Below are 27,719 nucleotides of genomic sequence, written 5' to 3' on the forward strand. Positions count from 1 at the left end.
TCTCTTTAATAAATAAAAATACAACTTACCTACAGCTTTCCCTGTTGTCGCAACAGCTCTCCCAGTTGACGCCATTGCTTGGTTCAATTTTCTACCGCTTTCTGTATTTTGCATTGTACTGTAACGCAGGTATTATTTTTAATTTTACACACATGTATGTAATTTGATTATATTACTTCGATAACGGTTGTTGATGCGATAAGTACATTATACATATGTAGACAGCGGATAGGATGCATTTTTTGGTGTCATTTAAAATAGCGAAAACATGAAAAGAATTTAAATATACTGTTGTATTATTTTCAACTTATTAAACACATTAAGAAAGAAAATATATTTCTATTTTACTCCAATTTGCTGCAACTCGCGCGCGTAGACAACTTTTATTTTGCATAAAGATCCGCTGTCTAATTATATGAAGTGAAACTACTCACTGCGACAACCGCAATTTCATATCTTGAACCGATAATTGGCCCGCGAATGGGTGACCAGGTTCTATATTATTTATTTCGGGCTTATCAGAATTACTCCACATTTCGTAATTGTTTGTAGCGCGCCAGGCAGCAATAAATGCAGAGTTATAATGATCGGATTGACGAGTATCTTGTTGCATAGACGTTCGCAACATACTCAGTAAGTACACGCGAAATTGAGTTCTGATCCATTCGTCTCCACCTTCCCATCCCACACCGTCCAAGAAAATATCTTTGCGAGGCTCTGCCACGTGTCGAACTATATAATCGGCAAATCTAAGATCCTCTGTTGTAAGATGTAATTGTCTCCTTAAGTCTGGATCAGTTGTTTCTATCCGCATATTTTCAACCTACGTACGTAATAATATTACACAAACACACACGAATCATCTGTTTACTCAGACTGTTAATACGAACATACCTCTACTAGTACATCGATAAGTTGTTTCTTTTGCTTAAATAAAACGTTTGTAACTCCCACTATGTATCCTCTGACATTAACGTCTGCCAAGAGATCCAGATACGGTAACGATAAATATGGTAAACATAGATAACCCTTAAGAAAATGCAGAGTGTTAAACGTTAGATTATATGTATATTGTGTATTATATGCGAAATGGTAGTACATATAGTAGTTAGGGATGCGATCAAGTACCTCGCAAACAGGTTCGAACTTGAACTCTCTATAACTAACCTATGCCAGATAGTTTCGAACCTTTTAAAAGTACTTTGGCAAATGGAAGTATGTAATACTTGCAAGCAGTGGCGCGCACCCAGGATGCAATCTTGGGGAGGGGGGGGGGGCAGTTGAACCCAGCCCTCGGTTTTGCGTGATGACCTTTTCTTTTTTTTACCCAACATATTTGTCGAGAGCTATTCCGCGATTTTATTTTTGGAAGCTAAACATGTTTTCTTGAGGGGGGGACTTGGCCCCCTGGCCCCCCTGGGTGCGCCACTGCTTGCAAGTATAATTCGAATCTTGGTCAAACAGATTCGAAACTTTTACGAATATCATACCAGAAATTCTCTGATTTTTATAATCATTACTTTTTTTAATTTTAAAATCAATTATGCTGTCCTTTAATGCATAATTTCATAATCTATCGGATGCATAAATCCTTCTATCAATGTATTTATTTCATCTACAATATGTGGGTCAGTGATGCCAGAAATGCGAAACATTTCACGTCTCTTCAATACGACTCGGTCAGTATTGGTCAGTATGATTCTCGATTTTGGACGGGTACAGCAATGTGGCCAGATGAGGTTGCCGGCAACCTCATTTCCCCCTCCACCTTATCCCCTTCCACTATCCTATTCCACCGTTCAGTCCCTATCGCGCACGCGCAACGTGTCTTCCATTCGCCTCACTCTGCCTCACTCTATTCTCGTCGCGCAACGTGTCACATATTTACTCTGGTCATCAGAGAGGGGGTACTTGTATCCCCCGATTCCTTTTTCTTTTTTTTTTTTTCGATTACCCCTGTCTGGACACACTGGGGTACAGTGTTACCAGACAGGAGTAATCGAGAAGGAATCGGGGGGAATACAAGTACCCCCTCTCTGATGACCAGAGTAAATATGTGACACGTTGCGCGACGAGAATAGAGTGAGGCGAATGGGAGACGTTGCGCGTGCGCGATAGGGGCTGAACGGTGGAATAGGATAGTGGAAGGGGATAAAGGTGGAGAGCCTGGAGGGGGAAATGAGGTTGGTTTCAACCTCATTCTGGCATCACTGGGCGGGTATCGCCAGTCAGCCAGGACTGTCTCGAGCAGACATTAAGGCGAGCATTAAGGGGGTAGAAAGGAATTAGAACAGGCGTGGGCACGGGTGGAGCCCCTCAAACGCCTGCTTCCCCCACCAAGCTTCTTTTCGATGGCGTTCCTCGTGGCTCAGATCAGTGATGGGATTGTTGGCGCTTTTCGCGCGCATGCGCGAGTTTCGTCAGGGCCGTGTCTACGTCTACGTCCGAAAGTGGGGAACTACTGGGGGGGAAAGTAGTGGGAGACTATATGGCGGGAAATTAGCAGGGCGACCAAGGTACCCGATCTTCGTACTTGACTGAGGCTAGAGTCGTCGCGCATGCGCGTGAAAAGCACCAACAATCCCATCACTGGCTCAGATGCACGAGGCCTGCGCACTGCTTGCGACAAGCGAAACGCGTCCTTCCTACATAGTAACGACGGATGCTGGTGGGGACAGTTTTGCCTCAATTGAGGCAAAATTGCCCACGCCTGAACTAGAATCTTACTAGATTTTGGGTCGAAACATGGGTTTGCGAGTTTTCACTTAGTGTCCTTATTTGAGCAAATTTTGTGCGGATTGAGGGCTCATTCGAAAGAGGAGGAAGGTTCACCGCATGGTGCTCTGTGGTCATCCCATCAGTCAAAAAGGCTTTTGGAGACAGAAAAATACATTGAAATCTGCGGGATTTTTTTCGATTTTTTTCCTACTTTGGACACTCATATTATTAGATATAAACATAATCTCGTTAACCTCATGACCAGAGCACCATGCGGTGAACCTTCCTCCTCTTTCGAATGAGCCCTCAATCAGCACAAAATTTGATCGTATAAGGACATTAAGTGAAAACTCGCAGACCCATGTTTCGACCCATTTTTCTAGTAAGATTCTAGGTATTTTCTAGTTACAATCCGAGGGTATACAACCCCCCTTAAGGGTGACGGTCCGAATTTGACCTTGCTCATTGTGACACCAATTTTAACGAGACACCACCTTTTTTATTCAAGGGCTCATTTTAAAGGGGAAACTTCAAGGAATATAACCATATTTTTTCAAAATTGAAATCACTCCGGCCCCTCATCGAAAAAAACGTAAAAAAAGAATTTGTTTCCATTTTTCGACATTATAAAGATGATTTTCGAGGTTGAAAAAATTATTTTGTAATAACCCAATCCTTCCCGAATAAAACAAAAAAAAAAATGTAGCTCAATCGGGCTGAAACAGTTCCCGAGATAAAAATTCGTAAGCGAGAGGCCCGTTTTCGCCGAAATGGGCAAAAATTGAAAACTTTGAAGGCCTGCCATTTCTAAAAAAATTCGAAACCGGCAAAATGATGTCTTAACCCCCCCCCCCCCCCCGCCCCTAATTTTTCATGGACCACAACATATTTCATTTAGAACAAAATCGACGATGGTGCCTGCAAAAAGTGAACGATTCGGCATGGAATGACCCATAAGTATCTTTTCAAAACTTTCAAAAGTAAGTACTCATTCCGAGGTTCGATATCAGTTTGTATAAAATGAATACTTTTATAAACATTGTTGCTTTTAAGTATAGTAATCGAAACTCGCGAAATGAAACTTGGTCACTGAAAATGACTCGGATTCGTGAGTATACGTATGTATATTGAACTTGATCCCATCCCTGACAGTAGTAGATGGTTTGCTGCATACCTTTGTAAACAGATTTAAGGGTAAACCGCAAAATTCTGGATTAATATGAGCAATTTGAGTAATATTATTCGTTAAACGAGCATCTGAAAGCGCGTCGTTACTCGTGTCGCGTGGTAAAGTATCGTCTGTATCCGTTGCACCTAACGTAATTGTATTTACACTTTGTACTCTGTGTACATGATCATTTGGTTTCCTAGAATACGTAGTATTGTTTTCCTCTGCCGCGTATGTCTCGGTACATTCTTGCGCAGACTCAACTTCGATAACTTTCATATTTAAATTCTCGTTTTCATTGTTATTCTTCTGCAGGCTCAAGTTATTAAACTCGTCCATGCATTTATCTTCCATGCTTTCAACAGCTTTATTATCGTTTATACAATCCGAATGTTTGTTCGAATTACCATTAACGCGTTCCGTCACTGTGTCCGATATGTTATCTTTAACAGAATTGATCGAAGATACATTGTTATCGATGCTGTGAACTATATCTTCTTCGTCGAATGTAGGTACGGGAGACATAGGTCTTGATGGCCTGATAAAAACAAAATAAATTCTGTCAGAAGATACAGTTGAAGAAAAGAAGCTCGAACGAGATGCCTAATCGTGTTTCATAATTACCTAACATACGCAGCTTGCTGTAAACCACTTTCGATCATATATGGAAACAGCGAAAGTAGCGTTAATATTGCTGCGCATAACGGTTGCACCGGCGATTGATAAAAAACTATCTTCTTTTCTAATAGAAGTAATTTAAACAATAAAAGAACTTTGTGACGAAATTGTAAAATAAAGTCCCTTGCAGATAACCCTACAAATAATATTTTTCTAATTATATATGTATATAATGTTTCACATTAAGGAACACTTTGTTTATCGTATATTAATCCTTTGCACTCGAGCGGTGACTCGGCGGAAGTGCCATCAATGTTTGTTGCGTCATTAAATTTATATTCGATAAATTGCTAAACGTATTTTTAATATTTTAACAAACTATTAAAAGTATTGTGCGAGGTATTACATCGCAGTTTTATTGATAAAATTCAGAAAATCATATAAAATTCGGTTTTTAAATTAGAATAGCTCCGCCGAGTGCAAGGGGTTAAACATTATTATTTTCTATTTTGTAATTACCAACAAAGACTTGAGGTGGTATTTGACTTTCGCTACTCATACAGGAATTAAGATGGTGATAAGTATCTTCTAATAACGATACTTTACTGAAGTCACCTTCTTCGAAATAAGCATGCGTTATCAATGCCATTTTAACTTGAATGTGACCGTACAATGGTAATGTACTTAGCACGCAAACCGATTTTTGAACAGTTCCTCTCGTTATATCGGACGTACGATTTTTCAACTTCTGAAAATTTATTCTTGTTGAATTTCTATAGTAAATCACACACTTAATTTTCTCATTTTGGAATATACATTTTATCCGAAAAAAAGGAGATTAGCTCGATTTCTGACGAGCGTCTGCGCGCGCGTATTGGTGACTTGTTCTGCCGTCCGTTGGCACAGAGCTTTTTTGGCCATGAGCACAACGAAGGCAGAATGCTGGCGGCTGGAGCCTGAATCTGCCTTTGTCGAAGTGGGGCAGCACGATCGCACTGATGTGACGGATGCTGTTTCCCTCGTTTTTTCTCCGGCGCGGCGCGGCGGTTGGATAGCAGGGCCGGCCTTCTCTGCAATAAAGGGGCCTGGGTGCAAGAAACCATTTGGGGCCCCAAATTTTTTGTAAAGTAAAAAAAAATGTACTAACACGAACATACAGTGGGTGAGTCCGAAGACCTAAATATCTACTTTTCGTTGTACAAAAAACTTCTTAGGACAAAGTTACACTGTTTGAAGGGTCACATGTAACGGCGTAAGGGAAAAAATTTTCGAGGTCATTTTTTACAAGATTTCAAGGTCATTAATATTTTTTTAAATGGAACGAGGTATTTTTTAATACATCAATTGATGCAGCTGGACATTCATTTTATTTTCATGTTTAATTTCATTTTCAACGTCGATTTTTCAATTTCAACTCTTCAATTTACACTAGCAAGTAAACGCTAACGTTGTAGTACGACAGTAATGGTGTTTTAGAGTTATTATTTAAATTGAAATATCTCGTGAACTACTAACTTTTCGACATACGTATAGGTTAGTACTTTCTTATAACGAATGTCCAGTTGCATCGATTGATGTATTACAAAATACCTCATTCCATTTCAAAAAATATCGATGACCTTGAAATCTCATTAAAAAATGACCTCGAAAATTTTTTCCCTTACACCGTTACATGTGGCCCTTCAAACAGTGTAACTTTGCCTTAAGAAGTTTTTTTGTACAACGAAAAGTAACGTAGATATTTAGGTGTTCTGTTTCTTCGGACTCACAAGAGAAAAATTAGAAAAATGACATTAGTTTAGTTCTTGATCGTGTTGGGGCCCTCTCAATCGCGGAGCCCCGGTGCATAGCATCCGCCGCACCCCCCAGATGGCCGGCCCTGTAGGAGATAGTCACGTGACACAACTAGCAAATAACTAGACTCTGACTAGATTTTGGGTCGAAAGAATGGGTTTGCGCCAGTGTGTCGAGACAGGGGTAATCGAAAAGGAATCGGGGGGAATACAAGTACCCCCTCTCTGATGACCAGAGTAATATGTGACACGTTGCGCGACGAGAATAGAGTGAGGCAGAGTGAGGCGAATGGAAGACACGTTGCGCGTGCGCGGTAGGTACTGAACGGTGGAATAGGATAGTGGAAGGGGATAAGGTGGAGAGCCTGGAGGGGGAAAAGATGTTGGTTTCACCATCAATCTGGCCACACTGGTTTGCGCCCTGACGTGTTTTGTCCTTATTTGAGCAACTTTTGGGCTGGGTGAGGGCTCATTCTAAAGAGGAAGGTTAGATGCAGCGCGCTCTTATTTTTCCCTTAATATACACTCTTTTTTTTTTAGTAATGTTTGATAAATAGAAACTGTAAACAAAATATCGTGCATTTAACGGTTAAGTGACAAGTTAAAGATACAATTCACCAATTAGCATACGTAAAATTATGATTTATTTTTAAAACTGGTTGAAAAATTTATAGAAATTATTTGTTATGTCCTAGAGCTGTGGTCGCGGCAAACTAAATATGGCTTGCTAGCCACATGCGGCTCTTTGGCTACTTGAGTGCGACTCTTCCACGAATGACGACGTGTTCAAAATAAATTTATTTTATTTTAAATTAATAGTATTTTAATACAATTTTCAATCAGTCGGTGTGTTATATCTGAATTCAAATAAAGAGCAATTTCTACACTATTTTTATCAATAGTTAGCGGATGCTTGGGCAAAATAAAAATTGTCTGCATCGATTACAAAGAATAGAAACTAAATTGAACGTTATTTCTTTCCTTAATGATTTGAATACGGGAGAAATCATACAATGGACATCTCCAATTTTTTAAATTTTCCCACAATTTTGAGTTTCATCTACTTAGTTTTGCTATAAATGCATAATAAAGATCCGCAGTCTATTTATTAATAAATAAGGTTATTGTAAAGTATGATATTTGGTTTCATTTGGTGTACCTATTTTTAACCAAATTTGTGAAAACAGGGTTCTCGTAAAGAAATTTAGCACTCCAAAGAAATCTAAACCGTTATACCGAAGATATTTGGCTCTTTTGACTAACGAGTTTGTTGACCACTATCATAGCTTGATCATTTTCACATTCAAACGCTTGATCATTTTTTATTTATCTTTAGATCAAAGTAAAACCAACAATTCCGCTTTGAAATCAATGAAGCGGTTTCAACCAATTGTTTTATTCAGTGCCAACGTTATTTCACAAATTTTTGTCTTTAAAGGTAAAACACATATGTATGTATACAAGGTGTCCCGGGTTTTTACAGCCAAACTATGGGAGCGTATTCGACAAGAGGAAATAAGAAAAAAATGTTATTTGAAGTTCGGTTAGAAACGCTTCGTTATACACAAACTTATAAACAAATAAAATTGAATTTGGTAACGGCAGATTTTACTTCGCAGAATATGAAAGGTCGAACATGTTTATCTTATTCGTCGATAGTTATCATGTTTCTTGGAGTGATTCAACATCGCTGTCACTTTTACCACAACACCTGTTGAATATTCTGCGAAGTAAAATCCACTGTTACCAAATTCAATTTCATTTGTTTATAACTTTGTAATAAAGCATTTCTAATCAAACTATTCAAATAACATTTTTTTTTTATTTCTGCTTGTAGGAGAAACCTGGGACACCCTGTTTATTTCAGAAAATAAATAAATATAGCATAAACAATGATTAACATGTTCCGTGCCAAGCCCTTTTTGCCTGACTTGTCGTTCAGGCCATAACGTGTACCATAACCGGTGGTACACATGGCACGGAACGTGCTAATACGAGTAAGTATAACTATTTTAGCGTAGCGATGTATAATTAAGAAGTAGTAAAAGAAAACTATAGCTATTTCTAATAAGTAATTTCAAATGTATTCAAGTGTTAAGGGGGTGGTAGGGTAAAGGGCTCATTTCTCGATAATGCATGCAATGGGGTTTTTCAGTAGTCAAAAGCCCTAGATATTTATCAGGCATATAATTTGCATCATTCGGAAGCATAAAGCTGCGCATACAGGGGCTCCCGCTAATATTTTGACACTCTTAAAAAGACGATAACTTTTTTAATGTTCGACCATACGATCTGAACTTTTTAAGAAGTTAGAACAATTGGTTTGCTACGGAACGTGAACAAAGTTCTTGTAAAAAAAATTGCAAGTTGTCGGAATGCAGACAAAATACTAAAAGTTGTATTTTCCAACTTTTTTTATGTGTGGGCTTATATGGAAAATTTCGAGAATACGTTTCGCAGATTTGTATCAATTAAACATATTCTGAAAATTTCATCAAAAGCGACGTTGCAACGAGCAACAAACGTTTAAAGATGGTCCGCCATCATCCGATTTCGATGAAACTTTCACAGTGCGTATAATTGACACAGATCTACAAAAGTGTTGTTTAAATTTTCAATATAGGCCCACATAAAACAGTTGTAAAACGCAACTTTTAGTATTTTCTCTACAATTCCGACCAATTGCAATTTTTGAAAAATCTCTTCACATCATATATAGTAAAATAACTGCTCTAACTTCTCAAAAAAAAGTTCAAATCGTATAGTCCAATATCAAGAATGTTATCATTTTTTTTAGAGCATCCAAATATTGATGGAAGCCACAATAGAGCTATTTTCATAAAGCTGCTTTCAAAACAGCTATACTACATGCTGCAGAGTAATGCAAATTACACCTCGTAAACGTAACGGGCGACTGTGGCGTAGATTGATTTTTTATCTAGCACTTTTGACTACCGACGAATCCCATCTTTCCATCATCCTGCGCACCCTTGCAATCTTTAAAACGCGAGTCCACCCCCTTAAATCCTGTTTAAAATAGAGAAAAATCATAGCTATTATCTATAAAATAAATGATATTTATAATTTGTTTGTTCGTATTATTTCCCCAATCGTCTTCTAATTTTCATTCGAATTACTTTTCAAAATCAATAGCAATCGTCGAACCGTAGATTTAAGGTGACTAAAATCATATAAATTACTTTCTTACTCTGTTGTGTTAATGATGTCGTATATAATAAAATAAATACAGAAAAATTGGACTACACTGAAATGTTATTCATGAAGTATCTTATTTATTACCTCCACTGGGATTTGTCTAAAGCACGAAATACCATATATTGTGCGTTTTGCATCATTTAAGCTAGGTAAATGAAAATAAACTGTATCTTCGTCATAATTGTGAGATCCATCTGGCAAAGCAAGAGTTGGTAAATATTTCCAACCTAGCGGACATTCGTTTGGAGCCCCTGGCACCAAAGGAGGAAATGAATATTCTACCTAATAAAAAATTATAAAAATATAATTTTACTATTTCACTGTAATAAATTGAGAATATTTATTGTCTGTACATTTATACTACATATTTAAAGTACAGTACCTGTACTAACCAAGAAAGCGAATGTTCTCGTATCAAACAATATATTTATGTAATATTGTTGCATTCTTTATGAATTTATAATTCAAATATGTTATGTATATACGACAATTATATTTATTGTATATTAATTTATTTATGTATCAATTATAACCATTATAGTGAAAGATACAGGCAATTTTGTAATCTTTAAGAGAATGACATTTTTGAAAAATTGTCAACAGAACAGTTTGTCGTGAAATTAGGAGAAAATAATAATAGCGGCTTACTTGACATCCTTTTTTATGATGAAATCCGACGACAATCACATGAAGTATTGGTCCAACAGATTCTGCCATATTTCAACAATCTATCTTAGGTAAAATTTACATATGGCGTATCGTTTAATATCCACATTAATTTAATTCCTTCATTTTAAACATGTAAAAACATCTCTCTTTACGAGCACTCGAACCAACAATAAGCGCTCGGTTTGACATGCGCTTAAAATCCACCATGTTAGTTTCAAGCTTACCAACACCAACTAATCAGTCTGTCATGTCGTATGTACTGCGCGGGCGCGTTTTATGTATTTGTAAAATTAAATACCAAACAGATAAGATTTTTCATATCTATATAGATTATAACTTTTGACCGTTTAATTTTGACATGCATTTATATGATAAAACACTTTGTTTCTTTATTTTATTGAGAAATATTCTATCGTAATTTATAATTGTTAACAAACTAAAAGTCTCATCTTCAAATTTCGCGCATATATGCTACATAGAACCAATCACTAGTGGGACACCAGAGTACCACGTGACCGTGCTCCCCGCTCCCCGGAAATGGCTTCACACCCCTCGCCTAAAGTAAGGGTTTATGTTCCGTCCCCTTATTCCTATACATATTTATGTCCATGACACATACGTATACAAGTTTTCGTACGTGTCAGGTAATTGACGCAATGGCTCACTCAGTGGGTGAAGCAGGGGGGGTAAGCTGCCGTGTTAAAAATCTGACCAGTATTTTAGCGCCGCCTATGATCCAGGGGCGAACTAATGACAGTATATATAGATAAAAAGCGGTAGACGGTTGGAAAAAAACTGTTTACCCCAACAGGATTCGAACCTCGGTCTACCGCTTGGCAGTCCAACTCTTTAGCCGATTGGCCCACCGACGATCTTATAAGACTATCGAAAATTTTGGTATATGTATCGCAAAGAATGACTCTCGTATAGCTTCTGGGCGATAGGCATACGCACGCAAAAACTGCAGCGACACCAACGCCGCCTATGAACCGGGGGGGGCAACATAGTGGTTGAAATACTTCCATTACAGCTTGCACCAGCTTGCACCCCCTGGGGTGAAGCCGCGCGCCTCCGGACTCCGTGGTATTACGGATCATTTCTCGCCGAGATATAGCGGGTTAAAAGAAAAATGGAAATTGCGCATTTTTTAAGCATATTTTCAGAAACACCTGGCATATCGAAATGCTAATGAAATTGAAAAAACAAAAGGAATGCCTTGAAGAGAAAGAAACGCTCTTTCTATTGCTTTCTTGCACAAAATTCTACGATAATTTTTTCGCTTTCTGGAGCCGGTTAAAGTTAAAAAGCCCATATTTGCTTCAATGTTGAATAACTCGAATAAAAAGAATCGCAGAATATATTCAACAACCACACACAATTTACGCAGGAAAGATAGCCCTTCCAAATGATATTAACGCGATTTATCAACAAAAATTTATAATTAATAATTAATATAATTTATAATTAATAGTATACGTCCTCTACAATTGTAGATTTAAGCACTACTAGAGAGACTTCGTTTATGAATGTCTCAATAATTATTGAGTAGTTGCCCATTATACATAATAGGGAGATCGAGATCTATAAGTATACAAAATCTCAACTAAATCGGTGACCCGCGAAGGCCTTGCACTCTCCTTGTTAGGAAATACGCCGAAAAAAGTGGTTTTTATTTTTTTCAACATATTGTTGCACCACTCACAAAAATCTGAAAAAAATTGAGCATAATACGTTTGATAATTGTATATCTCATTGCTAAATTAATTCTGAAGTGGTACGAGACCTACTTTTATATGAAATCTGCATTTTTTTCGATTTTTTTCGTGTTTATCATTTTTTACAACCAGAGTTTGCAACGGAAAAATCAACTGGAAATGATACCTAATATGTGTGGCTTGGTATCCGAAATGTTTCATATTTTTTTCAGAATTTTTAATTGTCAATAAATAAGGAAAATGGGCCAAAAACTGGCATTTCGATTTTTCTCAATAACTACCCCCCTTACAGCTGAGATATGGTCCCAAAGTTAAAAATTGTGTTCCCCTTCCATTTCCCTCCACACCCCCCGCCCCTTATGAGCATTCATTGACTGGACTATTTTAACTGTTGACAGTTCTAGAGTGTTAAGAAATGATGAGAGTAAGCTTTGTTGGAATATTTTCATACATATATGTAGAGTCGGGTCATATCGATGAAGCTTACAGTGTAATTCGACTGCGTGGTAGTCTGTCGGTCGTTGGGAGGGTGGTCGAGTTGAGGAAACGGGAAAGCTGGGGGCTTCGAAGGGGTGGTGCCGACTGACTCCGATCTTCCTCCGAAGGTGCACGGTGCGCATTCAACGAGCGTATACGAGAACGTCCGAAGCCAGGCCGAGTAGATGACGTTCCACAACGTGACGACGATATGGCTGCGGAGTTCGATTTTCGTGAAAGGAAAGCACAGTGGTGTTACCGTCGGTCGGTTTAAATCGTCGGCTTTCCTCGAGCAACAGCGACAACGGACAGTGTCGTGACAAACAGTGTCGTGACAAACAGTTCGAAAAATGAGAAGGCAAATTGCGCGCGCGATTTATTTTCACCCCTTCCCTCCCTTTGCTCTTGCTCCCGCCCTCGCTCTCGCACTCTCATACTCGGTTTTATTCACTCTCCCCTCTTTCCTCTTTGTGACTCTCTCTCTCTCTCTCTCGTGATCCGTTTCGTCGCGCAATACGACGTTCGACTATTATTTGTTTACATTTTCTGTTATCCCTCCCTTCCTCCTGTCAGATGCATCACCATCGTGTCCATACTCCGTGGGAAAATAATAATAATAACGATGAGACGGTGTAATCGCGGTAAATATGACGTTTGAATCGAGGCGAGGGTGCTAAAATGGTCAGCAGAAAGTTGCCGACGTGCGTGCGTGTCAACAGACAGAGAGGTCTTGCTGCGCGTAGCTCCTGAGATCTATGAGGAGGAATCTCGGAAGAGGGGTGTGGTACGCAATAGAAGATAGAAGAATACTGCGCGTAAAGTTTCAGCTTAACTGTATTTTCCTTCTCCGTCTCGCTTAGATTCCCGTCTCTGTCCCCATTCCCGTTCCCGTTCCCGTTCCTGTTCCCGTTCCCGTTCCCGTTCTCGTCCGTTTCCTCTCGCGAATCTGTAGCCGCTGCGGCTGTTCTGTTCGCATTGTGGTATCTCTGTGTTCGTCGCCATGGAAATTCTGATCGGCGTAGAAGCGATAGCGGTGTCGTCAAGGTGGTTGATGCTGATGGCTGTGCTAGTACTGGTAGTGGTGCTGCTGGTGGCGGTGCCGCCGCGAATGGTGTAGCGCGGGTGTGCGCGCGCGGTGCTGTTTCGACAGCACACAGTGCGGACGGTAGCTTTAGACTCCGCGGAAGAAGGGCCGTGAGCTCGACCGTGCTCCGATGGCCTGATATACACTACGAAACCCGTATATGAAGCTACACTGCCCTGACTCGTCGAGTGAGTAGTAGTTCACGTTACAAATATACCGAATATACCGATACAGTCGATTTCGTAGAATCGAAATCGATCTACCCTACCGTATTGGCCGCGAATATGTCGTCTCGAACGGTTCTCGAACGAACCGAAAGAATTTCGTTTTTCTGCTTTCTCTTATATACACCCTCTTCTACACTGTGACTGCTGCTGCTGCTGCTGCTGTCCGATTCGTTAGCTCTCGCTTCTTCGCATACCGTCACGTAAACGCTAGCAACGTTCCTTCGTCCTTCGTCCTTGTCCGAGTGAATCCTGTGAATATCAGTGTCTGCTCTCTGTGTCAAGGATAGCCTACCGGATTGTTTTTCTTTCGCAACCCTTGCCGAGTTGCTCACTCCGTTCGACGATTCTCAACCGAACGGACGATCTCAGATATCGGGGAAGGCGGGCGGTGTGTGTATGTGTCGTTATATTTTGTAATAATAATACGATTTCGTTCCGATGATTCTCGCGATCCAGTGTTACGTCGAACATGTCGAGGGTATAGAAAATCGTAGCGCGTACGTGTACGTGTGCGTCGAAAGGCTGCAATGAATATCGAACACGTATTCTCCAGAGACAGCTAATGAAAACTTGAAGAATGCGAACCGGGTCATGTTCGTGATTTCTTGCAGTAGTGTGCCACCAAATTTTCTCGCGAGAAGGTTCAAAGTGGCGAAGACATTTCATCCTGGATATGGTTCTTCATTCGATTTTTAATTGGTCAATCTCGTCGATTTGTCGAGAAACAAGTCGCAATGGGAAACATTCTCTACATGTGTATGTATTCCATTCCGTACGTCTGGACGTGTTAGAATTTATTTTTCATAATGTATTCAGATGGAAAAAGTACAGGCAGCTTATTGTTATTCTCAGTGTATACATTATACATTGTATATGTACTTGGAATGGCTATTGCTATAGTAACGATTCAACGAAAGTCGAACGATGCGAATGCACTTTTCTGTTATCGAGCTGCGCCCATCCGTAACTCTTGGCAATTGTGTATTTTCATGGAAGTCAGCTGTGTTTACAAAGTTGTTCAACCGAATAACATCGTAATACAGTGTGAAGGTGTACTAATTAATTAAGCCAAAGTATTGCTTCCCCGAGTAAATGAAACAGTGATCATTAGAAATTATTAATTCTACGGAAAAGACATTTTTTCTTGTTTTGTTTTATTTTGTTTTTTTATCAATGCGGACCCTCGTCCGTGTTTCCCTCGTGATCATCAGTTCCGGTATGTTTTCGTTGAATGTCAGACAAAGTGCAACTGTAAAAATATATCGTGGCCTAGTTGTCCGTCCCACGGTTGCAGTACATCGAGCATTCTTCAATATTATACGAAGAGTATCTTTCTCTTCGCCGAGCTGAAAACTATTGCTAGCAAAATGTCTTAACCATTCTGAAAGAATATTTTATACGCGCGTCCTTGTGTTGAACGCGGTAGGAATGTAGAACATTAAAAGAGACTGTTTTACATTACTTTACAAAAAATAACGAGAACGCTTCTATCCAAATTTTCAGCAATTTTTTTTTCTAATGTATACACAAAGAAATAAATTTTTTGAATAATTCCTCGTGGATGCAATCTCGATACAATCTCGATCGAATCGTAAACTGAGAATACAGTATTAGAACTCGTCATTTTTTGACAGGTCCCTACGTAAACCTAGTTCTAATGCCGCACTCCATATTGTACAGGGTGTATAAAAACTAATGGGGTGAATCCACAACTCTGGATCGGTGGATATTTCTAAGAGAAACGCCGCAAAATGATATTTATAACAAAGAAAATTGTAGTTAATGTTTTACATCAACTCCTTCCACACTCATCCAGAAGAGAAAAAGTTTGAAAGGAGCCATATGTCGTAAACAAATAGTTATAAGCTGTTAAAGTGTTTGCAAAATTTGATTGTGCGCTCGTTATATACGTATAGACAAAAGCCTACTACAGTAATTTCTCGTTCGTTGCGAAACTGCCTGGGGTTTGAGTTCGCAACGAGCGAATAGGGAAGCCTTTTGTGATTTATGACTGCGTCCAGATACAAGCCGACCGCGCCGAGCGAGACTTCAATAGGGAGCCGAACATAGAGAAGGACAGAATGAAATACGGATCGGGTGACCGAAGCGTGTCGCCGTCGCCGGCACAATTTAAAGGCCCGTGAGTTCTTACAATGTATGTAATGGCAGTGATGGAATTGTTAATTTTCCATTAGGCTTTTATGGGACTTTCACTAACTCATTTCTGGCTTTTTTCTGATTAAAATGATACCAAACACGATATAATTTGGCCAATATTTAGTGGTTTAATCGACGATGAAAGTTTCGAACGCAACGAAGAAGAGCGCATAGGAAAGAAAGAGACAGCGGACAGTCGTTGCCGCCGTGCGGAGCGACTCGGCCGACTCGGCGTTGACAGGCAGTGGAGTGGGTAGGCACGTCGCAACGAGCGCATAGTAGATTCTTCGCAACGAACGAGAAATTACTGTACTGTGTAATACAGTTCACCCGACCGTGTTGCGATGAGGCAGAACATGATCGTGTGCGTGCCTTCAGACAGTAAATATTTAACCCTTTGCACTCGGATGGTGACTCTGAGGCCCCAGTCAGAATTGTCATATCATTGTTCGACACAGTTTGTGTAACCCTCGTCACTCGAGTGGTAACTCAGAGTTATTCAAAATATTGTTTACATTATTAAATATCAATTGGGATCTAACCAATTACTAAAAACATTTAAGCGTTGTACGACGTATTATATTGGGTTGGCAAATAAGTTTGTTCGATTTTGTAGAGTGTAATAAATCACAAAAACCGAACGAACTTATTTGTCAACCCAATATCAAGTTCATATATCCATAAAAGTGTGCAAATCATATAGAATGTAATTATTCAAGATTGAAGAAATCTGTAATTTCCAAGTTAAAATAGCTCCGAGTGTAAACGGTTGAATTATTCAATTCTTCTGTATTCTGGAAATTGCTAAAAATATCAAATGTCGTATGAGAAAACAGGTTCAATTTCATGCGAATAGCGTAAAAAAGATTATACATATAGAATGATGAAAGTCTTCTAGGTTGACAAAAAGATATGTCTTGATTTCGGAATTAGAATTGCTTCGGATCCAAAGAGTTACATTCGTCGCTAGGCCCGTACCGAGTCATCGTCTGCCTGCCCATTCGTATGTATAGTAAATTTGAAATTTCAGAATGTTACAAAAAACCTTATGTCTATTGTTATACAATATACATATAAGAAGACTAATCCTACATCATTATCCCAACACTAACGTGAAGAATACGCAGAAATTGTTTAGGGTCTTCTGACTGTTCCTTCGGCGGATCCAGGAATAAAGATGATTGATAAAATTGAAACTCTATTTTCGAAACATAAATGATACTATACTTCCCGAAATCGTGACAGCGAACGACGCGACGCAAGAAATTAATATCACGATTAGCGATGGTGTGCAAAAAAATACCAACCGTGATTTAAACAACAGTGATAGCAGAATCACGATCACGGTCGTGATTTTAACTTCATTCACGCCGTAATCGTGATTTTTAATCTAAATTGAATTTGCTCACTGTCATCCTAGTTCTTTATCTCGATCAAATTTAGTTCGTTTTTTATACACATAAATTATCTTGTGAAAAAATATCTGCATTAACGTAATTTAAAAATTTGAATATAACCCTTTGCACTCGCGAGGACTTTTTCGCTCGGGCGAACTAGCAACTCGAGACGAGTTTGGCTATATTAGGCAAGTGTTTCACAGGTACAACATACTTAAGATGATTTTATTATACTCAACCAAACGTATACAAATAATAAAATTTCAATAATTTATTTATTTCTACGTTTTTACAGTAAACGAAATCTGTTAAATATTACTCTCTGTAATTGGTTTTTGTTTGATATTTTACAAAACAATCTCCAAGATGCATCCTCGCGGTTTGTCAGGGCACGTGTCGCAATAATTTGAGATTTCACGTCTACCGCCAGGCATATGTACTTCGGTCAGAGCAGACCCCTTGCAATCCCTCAATTTACCCCTTTCCGAACAACATGGAGCTTTCCATGGAAATGATGAATAGCATGTCAAAAAAGCAAATTTTTTTGGCGCGTGATATTGGATAAACAACAATTTTCTTGAAATTGTGCAAGTTTAACGATTTTTTTCAAGGTTAAAAAACGTTGGTACCATGAACTCTCTATTTTTCCGACATTCTGCAATGTTTCAGCTTCAATTTAAAAAAAAATCATCGCTCTATCTCATTTCTATCGAAAGTTTTTTGATTTTGACACAGAATCCATCGGTTTGTCCCACTGTGACGCCGCCGCGCCGCGCCGCTCGAGTGGACGCAATAAACCGCCTGGGCGCTGCGCTGTAGCGGCGCGGCGCGGCGCGCCGCTCGAGAGTGCAAAGGGATAACTTAAACTTACTTCATTTCATAATACCAATAAAAAGATATTTTTAATTTTCTTTTCTGTACTTTATTTCAATATCTAAAACAGAAAAAGATTAATTCTTCCCCTCGATTTCGAAATCGTGTAGTATCAGAGTGTATAAGAACTAATGGTCATCCGTTCTAGGGGTCAATCTACAATTCTGGATCGTATAGACCAGGCGTGGGCAATTTTGCCTCAATCGCGGCAAAACTGTCCCCACCGTAGCGCCCACTGTCCCCCACCAGCATCCGTCGTTACTATGTAGGAAGGACGCGTTTCGCTTGTCGCAAAACAGAAAGGAAGCTTGGTGGGGGAAGCAGGCGTTTGAGGGGCTCCACCCGTGCCCACGCCTGGTATAGACCAATGGTTCTTAAACTTATGTAGTCCGGGGCCCCCCTCTTGAACAACATTTTTTGCAGATCTCGTCCCAACCGTAGGCATTTTACGTGGTTCTTGTGACTTAATTTGAAACATGAAAATATGAAAACATGAAACATTTTGTACGTGACAATGATTTGAATAAACTTTTTTTTTTAGCAAAAATATCTGTCGTTGTCAAAATTGATGATTCGCAGACCCCCGGCAAAGGCTACGCGGCGGACCCTCAGGGGTCCGCGGACCACACCGTTTAAGCTTAAGGATGTTCCGGAGGTATACATATAAAAACGCAACAAAATTATTGAAAATTTGACAAGATATAATTCTTACTAAATTAATGCAATTTCCAAAGTTTGGGTTCGATTCACTGCACCGTTTAAGGATGTTCCGAAGGTATACAATGGGAGACAAAAGTACAAGAAATTTGAAATCCATCGATACATGGCAATGGAAGCCATTCATGAGTATATGTATTTTGCATTAAACTTTTGCGAATACTGTACCCTCACATGTAGCTCAGTGATGGGATTGTTGGCGCTTTTCACGCGCATGCGCGACGACTCTAGCCTCAGTCAAGTACGAAGATCGGGTACCTTGGTCGCCCTGCTAATTTCCCGCCATATAGTCTCCCACTACTTTCCCCCCCAGTAGTTCCCCACTTTCGGACGTAGACGTAGACACGGCCCTGACGAAACTCGCGCATGCGCGCGAAAAGCGCCAACAATCCCATCACTGATGTAGCTATATTCAGTGGTCTACGCTTGTCGCGCGTTTTCATGCTACAGTAATTAGAGACAACACGATAAATTTGACGTTTTGTAACAGTTTATAAGTTTTTTGCTCTGTAACTGTTTAGTGAATCCTAATAAATTTTGAACATAATTAATTACATAATTTTTACTACATATAAAAAAAAACTGGAGTTTCTTGTTGGGTTTTTTTCAAGGTTTAAATAGGATTTGAAGTAGAATTTTATGAATTCTCCATAAGAGAAGACACGTTAAAATGTGCAAACTTTAACTTTGCTATCAAATTCTTAAACGGTGCAGCGAATCGAACCCAAACTTTGGTGGTCACTGTCCAACAGCCAAAACGTATTTCGATTCCCACTATGCGATTCTTATGGAGTTTCCCGCGACATATTTTTCAATTTTAAACAAATATTGTGATGTTATTATAAAAGATCGTTCTTTACAGCAAAAGATTCTGTAGACTTTCCCGAATACAGCGATATCGAATATTAATACATTATGATTGTTTAAACAATGATTAAAGAGGGAGAGACTTTTGCACTTTTGCACCAATTTTTGCGGATATTTTCGAATTTATCTAAAAAATTTAGGGTCTAGCGGAAAATCGAACTATACCACGCGCGATAGAGCAGACTTTTATCTTGAAAAACCCCCGTTTGAAGTTTTTTGCTACGTCGACGTTTTTTCCCGAATCAGAAAGCAAAATATCTTTACCCGACAGTTGAGTTGGCCAATTTATGTTGAGATCGCGCTAGTGGCGAACGCCACTGGCGGTAACTTATTGTTAATGTTGTAATGTCGATGATATTTTGCTTTCTGATTCGAGAAGAAACGTCGACGTAGCAAACTTGAAAGGGGGTGATTTCTCAAGATAAAAGTCTGTTCTATCGCGCGTGGTATAGTTCGATTTTCCGCTGGACTCTTATTTTTTCAGATAAATTCAAAGATATCCTGAAAAGTTGCTGCAAAAGTGGTGTCTCTCCGTCTTTAATCATTGTTTAAACATGTTTAAACATTCATTAATGTATTAGTATTAGATATATTACTGTATTCGCGGGAACGTCTACAAAATCTTTTGCTGTAAAGGACAATTCAATATCTTTTATAATACCATCACAATATTTGTTTAAAGTTGAAAAATATTTTTTTTTTTCGAAGTTTTGTTTCTCAAGAACTGTTCGTCTAGAGTCTAGGAGAAAAATTAAAGCGCATAAAACTCTACAATAAGTACCACTCTATCAGAATGTAATTGTGAAACAAATTTGGTGTTGGACAGTGTTATTAAACACGATACTTTAACTTACTTTTGGCAGACACCAAATTTTGTATATTTAGTGTATAGAAAGATGAATATCTTGATAAATCTTCCGATCACTGTGATTATCGCGATAAATTTTGTTTTCAACATTACCATTAACATATGTAATCTCAACTTGTTTATTTTTATAAGTGAATAAATATTACTGTTATCGTCATTTCATTATTGAAAATATGAGTATTAACTTATACTTTTGTTATCCACTGTACACTTGGGTACATACCCGGATGGGTACTCGGCTGTCTCGTGTGATACCGGGTACCCCAGCACTTGGTAAATTCTCTTGTGATACCGGGTACACGGGCACTTGGTAAAACTCATGAGATACCCGGGTATTTTTGCTCTACTCGGGTGTCTCATGGGTACTCGGGTATCCGGGTATCTGATATACTCGGGTAGAGATATTAGCTGCTCTACCTTGTACTGTATATTTCACAGTACATATAGATTAATCAATGATTTTGTTTGTATATTTTTCAGTGGGCGTGCGGGGGTGACTGGAGTGATGGGATGGGGCCAGAGCCCCATGGAGTTCGGGTAGACCCGTCTCCGGCCCAGCTCCCCAGCCCCCTCCGCCATCAATATCACCACTGCTCCTGCCAGAGTCGCAGAGGGCCGCCACGATCGCGATGGAGGCCTCTAGCAATCAACAACAGAAAGAGAAGGAGCCACGTGTTCATAGGCCTTGCGCCTTCGATAAGGTAACTAAATCATTTCTATCGACTAACTTTCATTCTTCCTCTAAATCTAACGTTTGCTACCGATCCGTGCGCGGATTCAAGAGGAACTTTTGAACTTTACCGTTATTACATATGTATATGTATAGAGAACATTGTGTAAATTGCAGTATAGTAGTAATGTCTCATTCTAAATCAATTCTCGGTTCTGTGTTGTGATCTGTATATCGGAACAGGACACTATTTTTTTGTGCTTTCGTCGACCGCGCCGAACGTAGAAAAGGATAGCGAAGCTCGAAAGGCCTCGCTCGCCGAGAAGTGTAAACATAACAAATCCAATAACAAAACTTATTTATTTTTCATAATTTTTTTGTTGGGACTTTGACCAACATATTCGTGGCATTTTTTAAATGAAAATGACACACTAAATATGATATAATTTCAATTATATTTATCATTATGTAATGAACGATAGAAGTTTTCGACGAGCGAAAGAAGGAGAGCGTATGGGAACGAAAGAGACGCGGAGAGTCGTGGCGCGACGGCACAGTTCAAAGGATTTCCCATACGCTCTCTTTCTTTGCGTCGAAAACTTCCATCGTTCATTACACAAGTAAAAAATATAATCGAAATTATATCATATTTGGTATCATTTTTATTAGACAAATGCCACAAATATGTTGGTCAAAGTCCCGTAAAGAAATAATTTAAAATAAAGCAGTTTTGTGAAATTGGATTAGTAGTGGTTCTGATATACATATGTAGCTACATGAATAGTCTGTTGAAGAATCGCAGTGTCGCGAAGCTAACGTGTTAGAGGAGAAAGGGAAGTTATCGCCGTGTCTCACTCTGTACAAAATATTTATGAAAACTGTAACTGTAATATATATATATATAGTTTAGTTTATTGCTCGTTCATTTTTACTTTACTCTTATTATTTTAAATAGTGCCAAGTCATCTTATCAACTATAATTTGGAAAAAGTTAAATTTTATATAATGTAGATGTTGATAATATAAAATCTGTATTTATTTCCTCACAACTTACTATCAATTAAAAAGAAAAGGATAGTAAGAACAATATACAGGGTGTCCCAGAATAAGTGTAACTCCCGGAAATGGGAGGTTCCCAATTGGGTCATTTGAAGCGACATTTTCCTTTGCAAAAATGGCGTCCGTGGCTTTCTTTAGGAGTTATTAACGAAAAACCACGGACCAATCAGAGCGCGCCCTTTCGTTTCGGCACTGCCCGGAAGTGACCCGGTGGTCTCTCTCTGGTGAAGGGTTCGGACAGACGCTGGCAACACCTGCCACGCACGTCACAGTTTCTTTTTCATCTGAATATTTTAATGACCATCCGAGAAAAAAAAAATGATAAAATTTAGGGTGTTTACTCTCTCATATTATCCCTAAACGAAGGGTTAGAAAGTTAAAATTTTTGAGGATTTTCTCTCAACCTAAAAGCATTGTTTTGCTCACGATATCGATAAAAATTGTCGTGGGGGCCGTTGGACCATACTTATCTTGGTAGAACAAAAGGTTAGGGGTTAGTTTTCACTTTTAAAAGCTTGAAACCAACAATGTGTGTTCTTTGTAATAATCAAATGGTATTGCATTACGGAATAAAACAAATTAATCGCGGTATTAATTATAGATGGAGGGGCTGGTGCGGGAGATGCAAGACCCTAAGAACGGGGTACCCGTGCGCAGCCAGAAACAATTTCTTACCTCAATCCCCTCAGCTTTCATGGGTGAGTAATCTGATCGGTAACTATCCACATACATACATACATATATCGCGGAGTGAACATAAACGACTAGCATGGCCAGGATATTATATGTGGCTGCCTGCGTGTGTGTTACAGGTTACGATCTCATCGAGTGGCTGATGGAGCGGCTTTCCATCGAAGAATCAGGTATTAAATCCGAATACACATCAAATGAATGTTAGTCAATGATATCTTGGCACGCGCGTTAACGACAGGGCTGAATGGCTTGGCTGTATAATTGTAATCTTGTTGTTTGCAATTTCAATTTCATTTTATTGCATTGTTTTATTTCGAATCCAAAATTGTGGAGAAACTACCGTATTTTTTAAGAATGTTCTGAAGGTATACAATGGGTGACAAAAGTACAAGAAATTCGAAATCCATCGATACATGGCAACGGAAAGTCATTCATGAGTATATGTATTTTGCATTAAACTTTTGCGAATACTGTACCCTCTGTAGCTATATTCAGTGGTCTACGCTTGTCGCGTTTCCATGCTATTAATTAGAGACAACACGATTTTGACGTTTTGTAACAGTTTATAATTTTTTTGCTCTGTAACTGTTTAGTGAATCTTAATAAATTTTGAACATAATTAATTACATAATTTTTACTACATATAAAAAAAAACTGGAGTTTCTAGTTGGGTTTTTCTCAAGGTTTAAATAGGATTTGAAGTAGAGAATTTTATGAATTCTCCATAAGAAGACGCGTTAAAATGTGCAAACTTTAACTTTGCTATCAAATTCTTAAACGGTGCAGCGAATCGAACCCAAACTTTGGTAATTGCATTTTAATTTATCAAAGAATTATATCTTGTCAAATTTTCAAAAATTTTGTTGCGTTTTTATATACCTCCATGGGAACATCCTTAAATGCTCCATTTTAATTGTTTTTTAATTTCTTCGCTCTCCGTTCTGGCCCCCAATTGCACTCGACCGGTGACTCTGATTGTGAGACGCCAATAAAAATGACTTCACTACATATAACTCGAAACAATCTCAAAACGTTACTAAATTAGTTTACATTTAATAAACTGCTGAAAACTAAGTATAGTGTAAGTTATTGCGTTCAAATTCACTTTTCTTGTTTATAAAATGGTCCGAGTCGGATGAAACTTTTGAATAGAATAAAATTCTGGGTTCTCGAGTCAAAACAGCTTCGAGTGCAAAGGGTTAGTTAATAATTTTAGTTTTAGATTCTGAATGAATATGCCAGGTGATATGCCAGAATTAAAATCATCGAAGATTCTAATTTGCCAGCTTTTAAGTATTTTTCTGAATGCTACACGTTATCATTAAAATTATGTCGGATAGAATAGCGCACAAAAGTAATATTACATGACTGCATAAGTTCGCCGCGCCCGTCTTGAAAATCAAAACAATCAATGGTTAAATTTTAAAGAATACAGCCTTATTAATCGATTAATATTATTTTTTTACACTCTGCCGTGCAGTACAGTTTGCGACATCTATGCGACAAATCCGGTACAATCTTATCGATGCAAATTTCATGTTTATCGTACTATAAGACTTATTAAATCATTTTACATTGTGCTAATAAACATTACGGTTTTAGTTTATCCAAGATTCATCGTGTATTCATCTACAAATTCATTTTGTAGATTTGGCAGATAGACTTTTTTTGCTAACTACTCCAGAGGCAATAGCAGCAATAAATTCATTTTTTTTTAAATCTCGCATTACCTTTTAATAAGTAATTACTAATTATACAGTGTGGGGTATTTAAATGAAGACACCTAAATATCTCCGTTATTAAGGGCCCCTTCTCCTAGCAGACGACACTTGATTTGTATTGTTGAATTTCTCAGTAAAAATAATATATTATGTTGACAGTAGAGGCGGTCCACATTGCCAATCAACTCTGCCAGTATGGCTACTTCTTCCCGGTAAATGACTCCAAGACACTCGCCGTAAAAGATGATAGTTCTCTATATAGATTTCAGGTACGGTACTTTTTACTTCTTATGTCTAAAATTATAATATTATTATTTTACAGCTATTTTCTGCGTTAATTATCTCACGAAATTAAAAAATTTACCTAAATATTGGCATCATATTGTTTCTATTATACTTTATATAAGTAGGGATTACAAATACCGGTATACGTATACCGAATACCGCGGTATTTCGTGCTATTTTGCAATTTCGTGAAACCGGTATTTGCTAAGGTAAAATACCGGTATTTTCGATATTAGCTACAAATAATAAATATTTTTTTGGGGCATCTACTCTATTATTTGAAATACGTTCGCCGCTGAAATCTGGATTTAGAAACTTCTGATTTCGATTTCGAAGAGAGTGACAATGAAGAAAATAATAATACAATTGTTGGAAGTACCTCATTTGAATATGACGAAGATAATACATATAGTAACGAGGACGAAATTGATAACTTACCAAGGATTGCTTCCTATAATTAAGAAAATTCGAAAAGTTGTTAAAATATTTAAACGTTCCCCTACTAATAAAATGCCGTTTTACGAAAAGATATAGTTACCGAAATAAAAAAAAAGAACTCGTGCTAATATTAGATTCTAAAACACGCTGGAACAGTTTGTTATTAATGATGGAACGATTTTTGATATTAAAAAAATCCAATTCGGAAAGCATTAATTGACTTAAATTAACAAATTAATTTTTCCGATAGTGAATTCGATTTTTATATCAGAAACTGTATCAGCTCTGCTTCCAATAAAGCTGGCTGTGGAAGCATTATGTCTCGTCGGAAGGATTCCAACTTATTAACAGCGAATGCAGCGATAAATTTTATGTTGCGATCACTTAAAGATCAGGACACGCTACTGTCCGAGGAATTTGATACAGCGCATCGAAGGCATAGTGAACGAGAAAATATTTTAAGGTATTTACATGTAATTATAATGACTTTAAAAAAGAAAACGGAAAGGAAGAAAAGAAGCTAACAAGGTCAAATTTAATCAAGTTCGTCGTCAATTTCCACAAAAACATTTATGAAAACCAAACACAAACCAAATCCAGAAGAATTCGTTGAAGATGATGTCGATGTTAATATCGAAAAAAAAGAATTGTCTCCCGAGAAGAAATTACAATTAGCTGTAAATAAAAAAATTGCCACGAACAATAATATAAAAAATAGATTTATCCAAAACCGTCAAAGACGAGAGACCGAGTTGTTAGAAGACGAAGGAGACATCGAGGCAAATATTTAGAGAAAGGATATCGCTCATTATTAACAGTACCACCAAGACCAGCGTGGATGCGGAAAGAGCATTTTCAACTGCAGGTAATTTATGCAGAAAAATACGTTCAAGTCAACAGATGACAGTTCGATAGATGCATTATGTTTTTTACAATCACATTTCAAAAGTATGAAGTCAATAAATTAGTTAATATTTTGTTCTATTAAACAACTGTGTTAATTTGTACCTTCATGAAAATTCCTAATGCCGGTATTATAATACCGGTACAACGTTTAAAAAAATACCGAATACCGGTATTCGGTATTTTTAGTCGGGTATTGCAATCCCTATTTATACATAAGTAATGCTTTAATTGTTTTATCGTCTATGGCGCATATTCCATTCTATGTAGGACTTACAAAACTAAATAATAACTAAAGAATGTACTCGCATAAAAAATTTTCAATTATTGGCATTTAGAAATTAAAATTAAACTAAAATAATCGGTGAAAAAGGAAATTGTTAATCACTACCATATGGTATATGTTCATAAGCGTTACTTCTTCCGTTAAATACAAGAGATTTTATTAAAGTCTTCAGTCGCTGAAACTTAAAGACGAAATGAAAATTCCTAGCGGGCCTAGCCGCTACAACGATGCCTACTATTGGCAATACTTAAAAAACTGGTATACTGGTATCAATTTAATATCATGTCGGATAAATTTAAGCCAAAGGGGGCCCAGCACCAATGACCTTGACCTAGAAATATGTTGCCCAGATCAGGGCTCGAACTATCCAAATCGGGATAGGACAGGTCTGAATAATATTGAATAATAATTATTGAAGAAAATACTGAATAATTGTTAATAAATAAAAAAAATATCAGAATAATTGAAAACAAATGAAATGCGCACATGTTCTCAAAACAGGCCTGTCCAACCAGCAGCGGCCCGCGGGCTGCATGTGGCCCGCCATGTTAAATTGTGCGGTCCGCCACGCGATTTTATCAAAAGGCGAAAATATATGCCACACAAGCGGCCAAAAAACATGTGCGCCGTTTATGGCGAAGTGCTGTAGCTGAAAAAACTGCGCGGAAGTGGTTTGCTAGGTTAAAAACTGGTGATTTCAACCTTGAAGATCAAGACCGCACGGGTAGGCCCTCCACCACGGATGAAGATCAGATTAAAACACTGATCGAGAATAACCCACGCTATACGACATGTGAATTAACAAAATCCACCATCCACGAAATCTTCGAAATAGGTTCTTTTTTTACTAAAATGATGATTGTCAGAGGGATTTTTGGCGACTCGAAAAAAAAATGTTTACCATTTCAATGTCGCTCCCTACCTTACCGACACCGCTCCTGTATTTTCGTATGCATGGACGCCTCTCTCTCCGCCCCCGCCACCTAATCCTAACTAATTCTGATCGCTTAATCTTCCCATTGTAGATATTCAAGTAATTGGTTTAACAATTGGAATTTTGAAAACATTTTATATCAATTTCCAGAATATAGATATTTAAT

The 27,719-nt window shown here is 38.1% G+C and overlaps 2 protein-coding genes across 7 annotated transcripts in view; one reads left to right on the forward strand and one right to left on the reverse strand.

The window, feature by feature from the left end:
• LOC143217479 (late secretory pathway protein AVL9 homolog) overlaps window positions 1-27,719 on the reverse strand; it is a 35,822-nt gene that overhangs the window by 5,521 nt on the left and 2,582 nt on the right. The window contains exons 1-8 of one of the 5 annotated variants that reach the window (XM_076441818.1): window positions 10,162-12,311; window positions 9,598-9,795; window positions 5,024-5,252; window positions 4,511-4,700; window positions 3,893-4,424; window positions 895-1,029; window positions 435-823; window positions 30-118 (exon numbers count right to left, since the gene is read on the reverse strand). In XM_076441818.1, coding sequence (XP_076297933.1) covers window positions 30-118; window positions 435-823; window positions 895-1,029; window positions 3,893-4,424; window positions 4,511-4,700; window positions 5,024-5,252; window positions 9,598-9,795; window positions 10,162-10,230 — 1,831 coding nt within the window. In that variant the 5' untranslated portion in view covers window positions 10,231-12,311. Of the gene's footprint in view, window positions 1-29; window positions 119-434; window positions 824-894; window positions 1,030-3,892; window positions 4,425-4,510; window positions 4,701-5,023; window positions 5,253-5,320; window positions 9,796-10,161; window positions 12,314-27,719 lie in introns of those variants that run through there. The other 4 variants (XM_076441846.1, XM_076441827.1, XM_076441836.1 and 1 more) reach the window with 4 other exon arrangements.
• The window catches only part of LOC143217329 (regulator of G-protein signaling 11), a 40,926-nt gene continuing 25,686 nt past the window's right edge, over window positions 12,480-27,719 (forward strand). The window contains exons 1-5 of one of the 2 annotated variants that reach the window (XM_076441491.1): window positions 12,480-13,646; window positions 21,045-21,265; window positions 22,895-22,991; window positions 23,106-23,156; window positions 24,870-24,976. In XM_076441491.1, coding sequence (XP_076297606.1) covers window positions 21,194-21,265; window positions 22,895-22,991; window positions 23,106-23,156; window positions 24,870-24,976 — 327 coding nt within the window. In that variant the 5' untranslated portion in view covers window positions 12,480-13,646; window positions 21,045-21,193. Of the gene's footprint in view, window positions 13,647-21,044; window positions 21,266-22,894; window positions 22,992-23,105; window positions 23,157-24,866; window positions 24,977-27,719 lie in introns of both variants that reach the window. The other variant, XM_076441484.1, reaches the window with a different exon arrangement.

Source organism: Lasioglossum baleicum, chromosome 2 (assembly GCF_051020765.1).
Source record: "Lasioglossum baleicum chromosome 2, iyLasBale1, whole genome shotgun sequence".
Lineage (NCBI taxonomy): Eukaryota > Metazoa > Arthropoda > Insecta > Hymenoptera > Halictidae > Lasioglossum > Lasioglossum baleicum.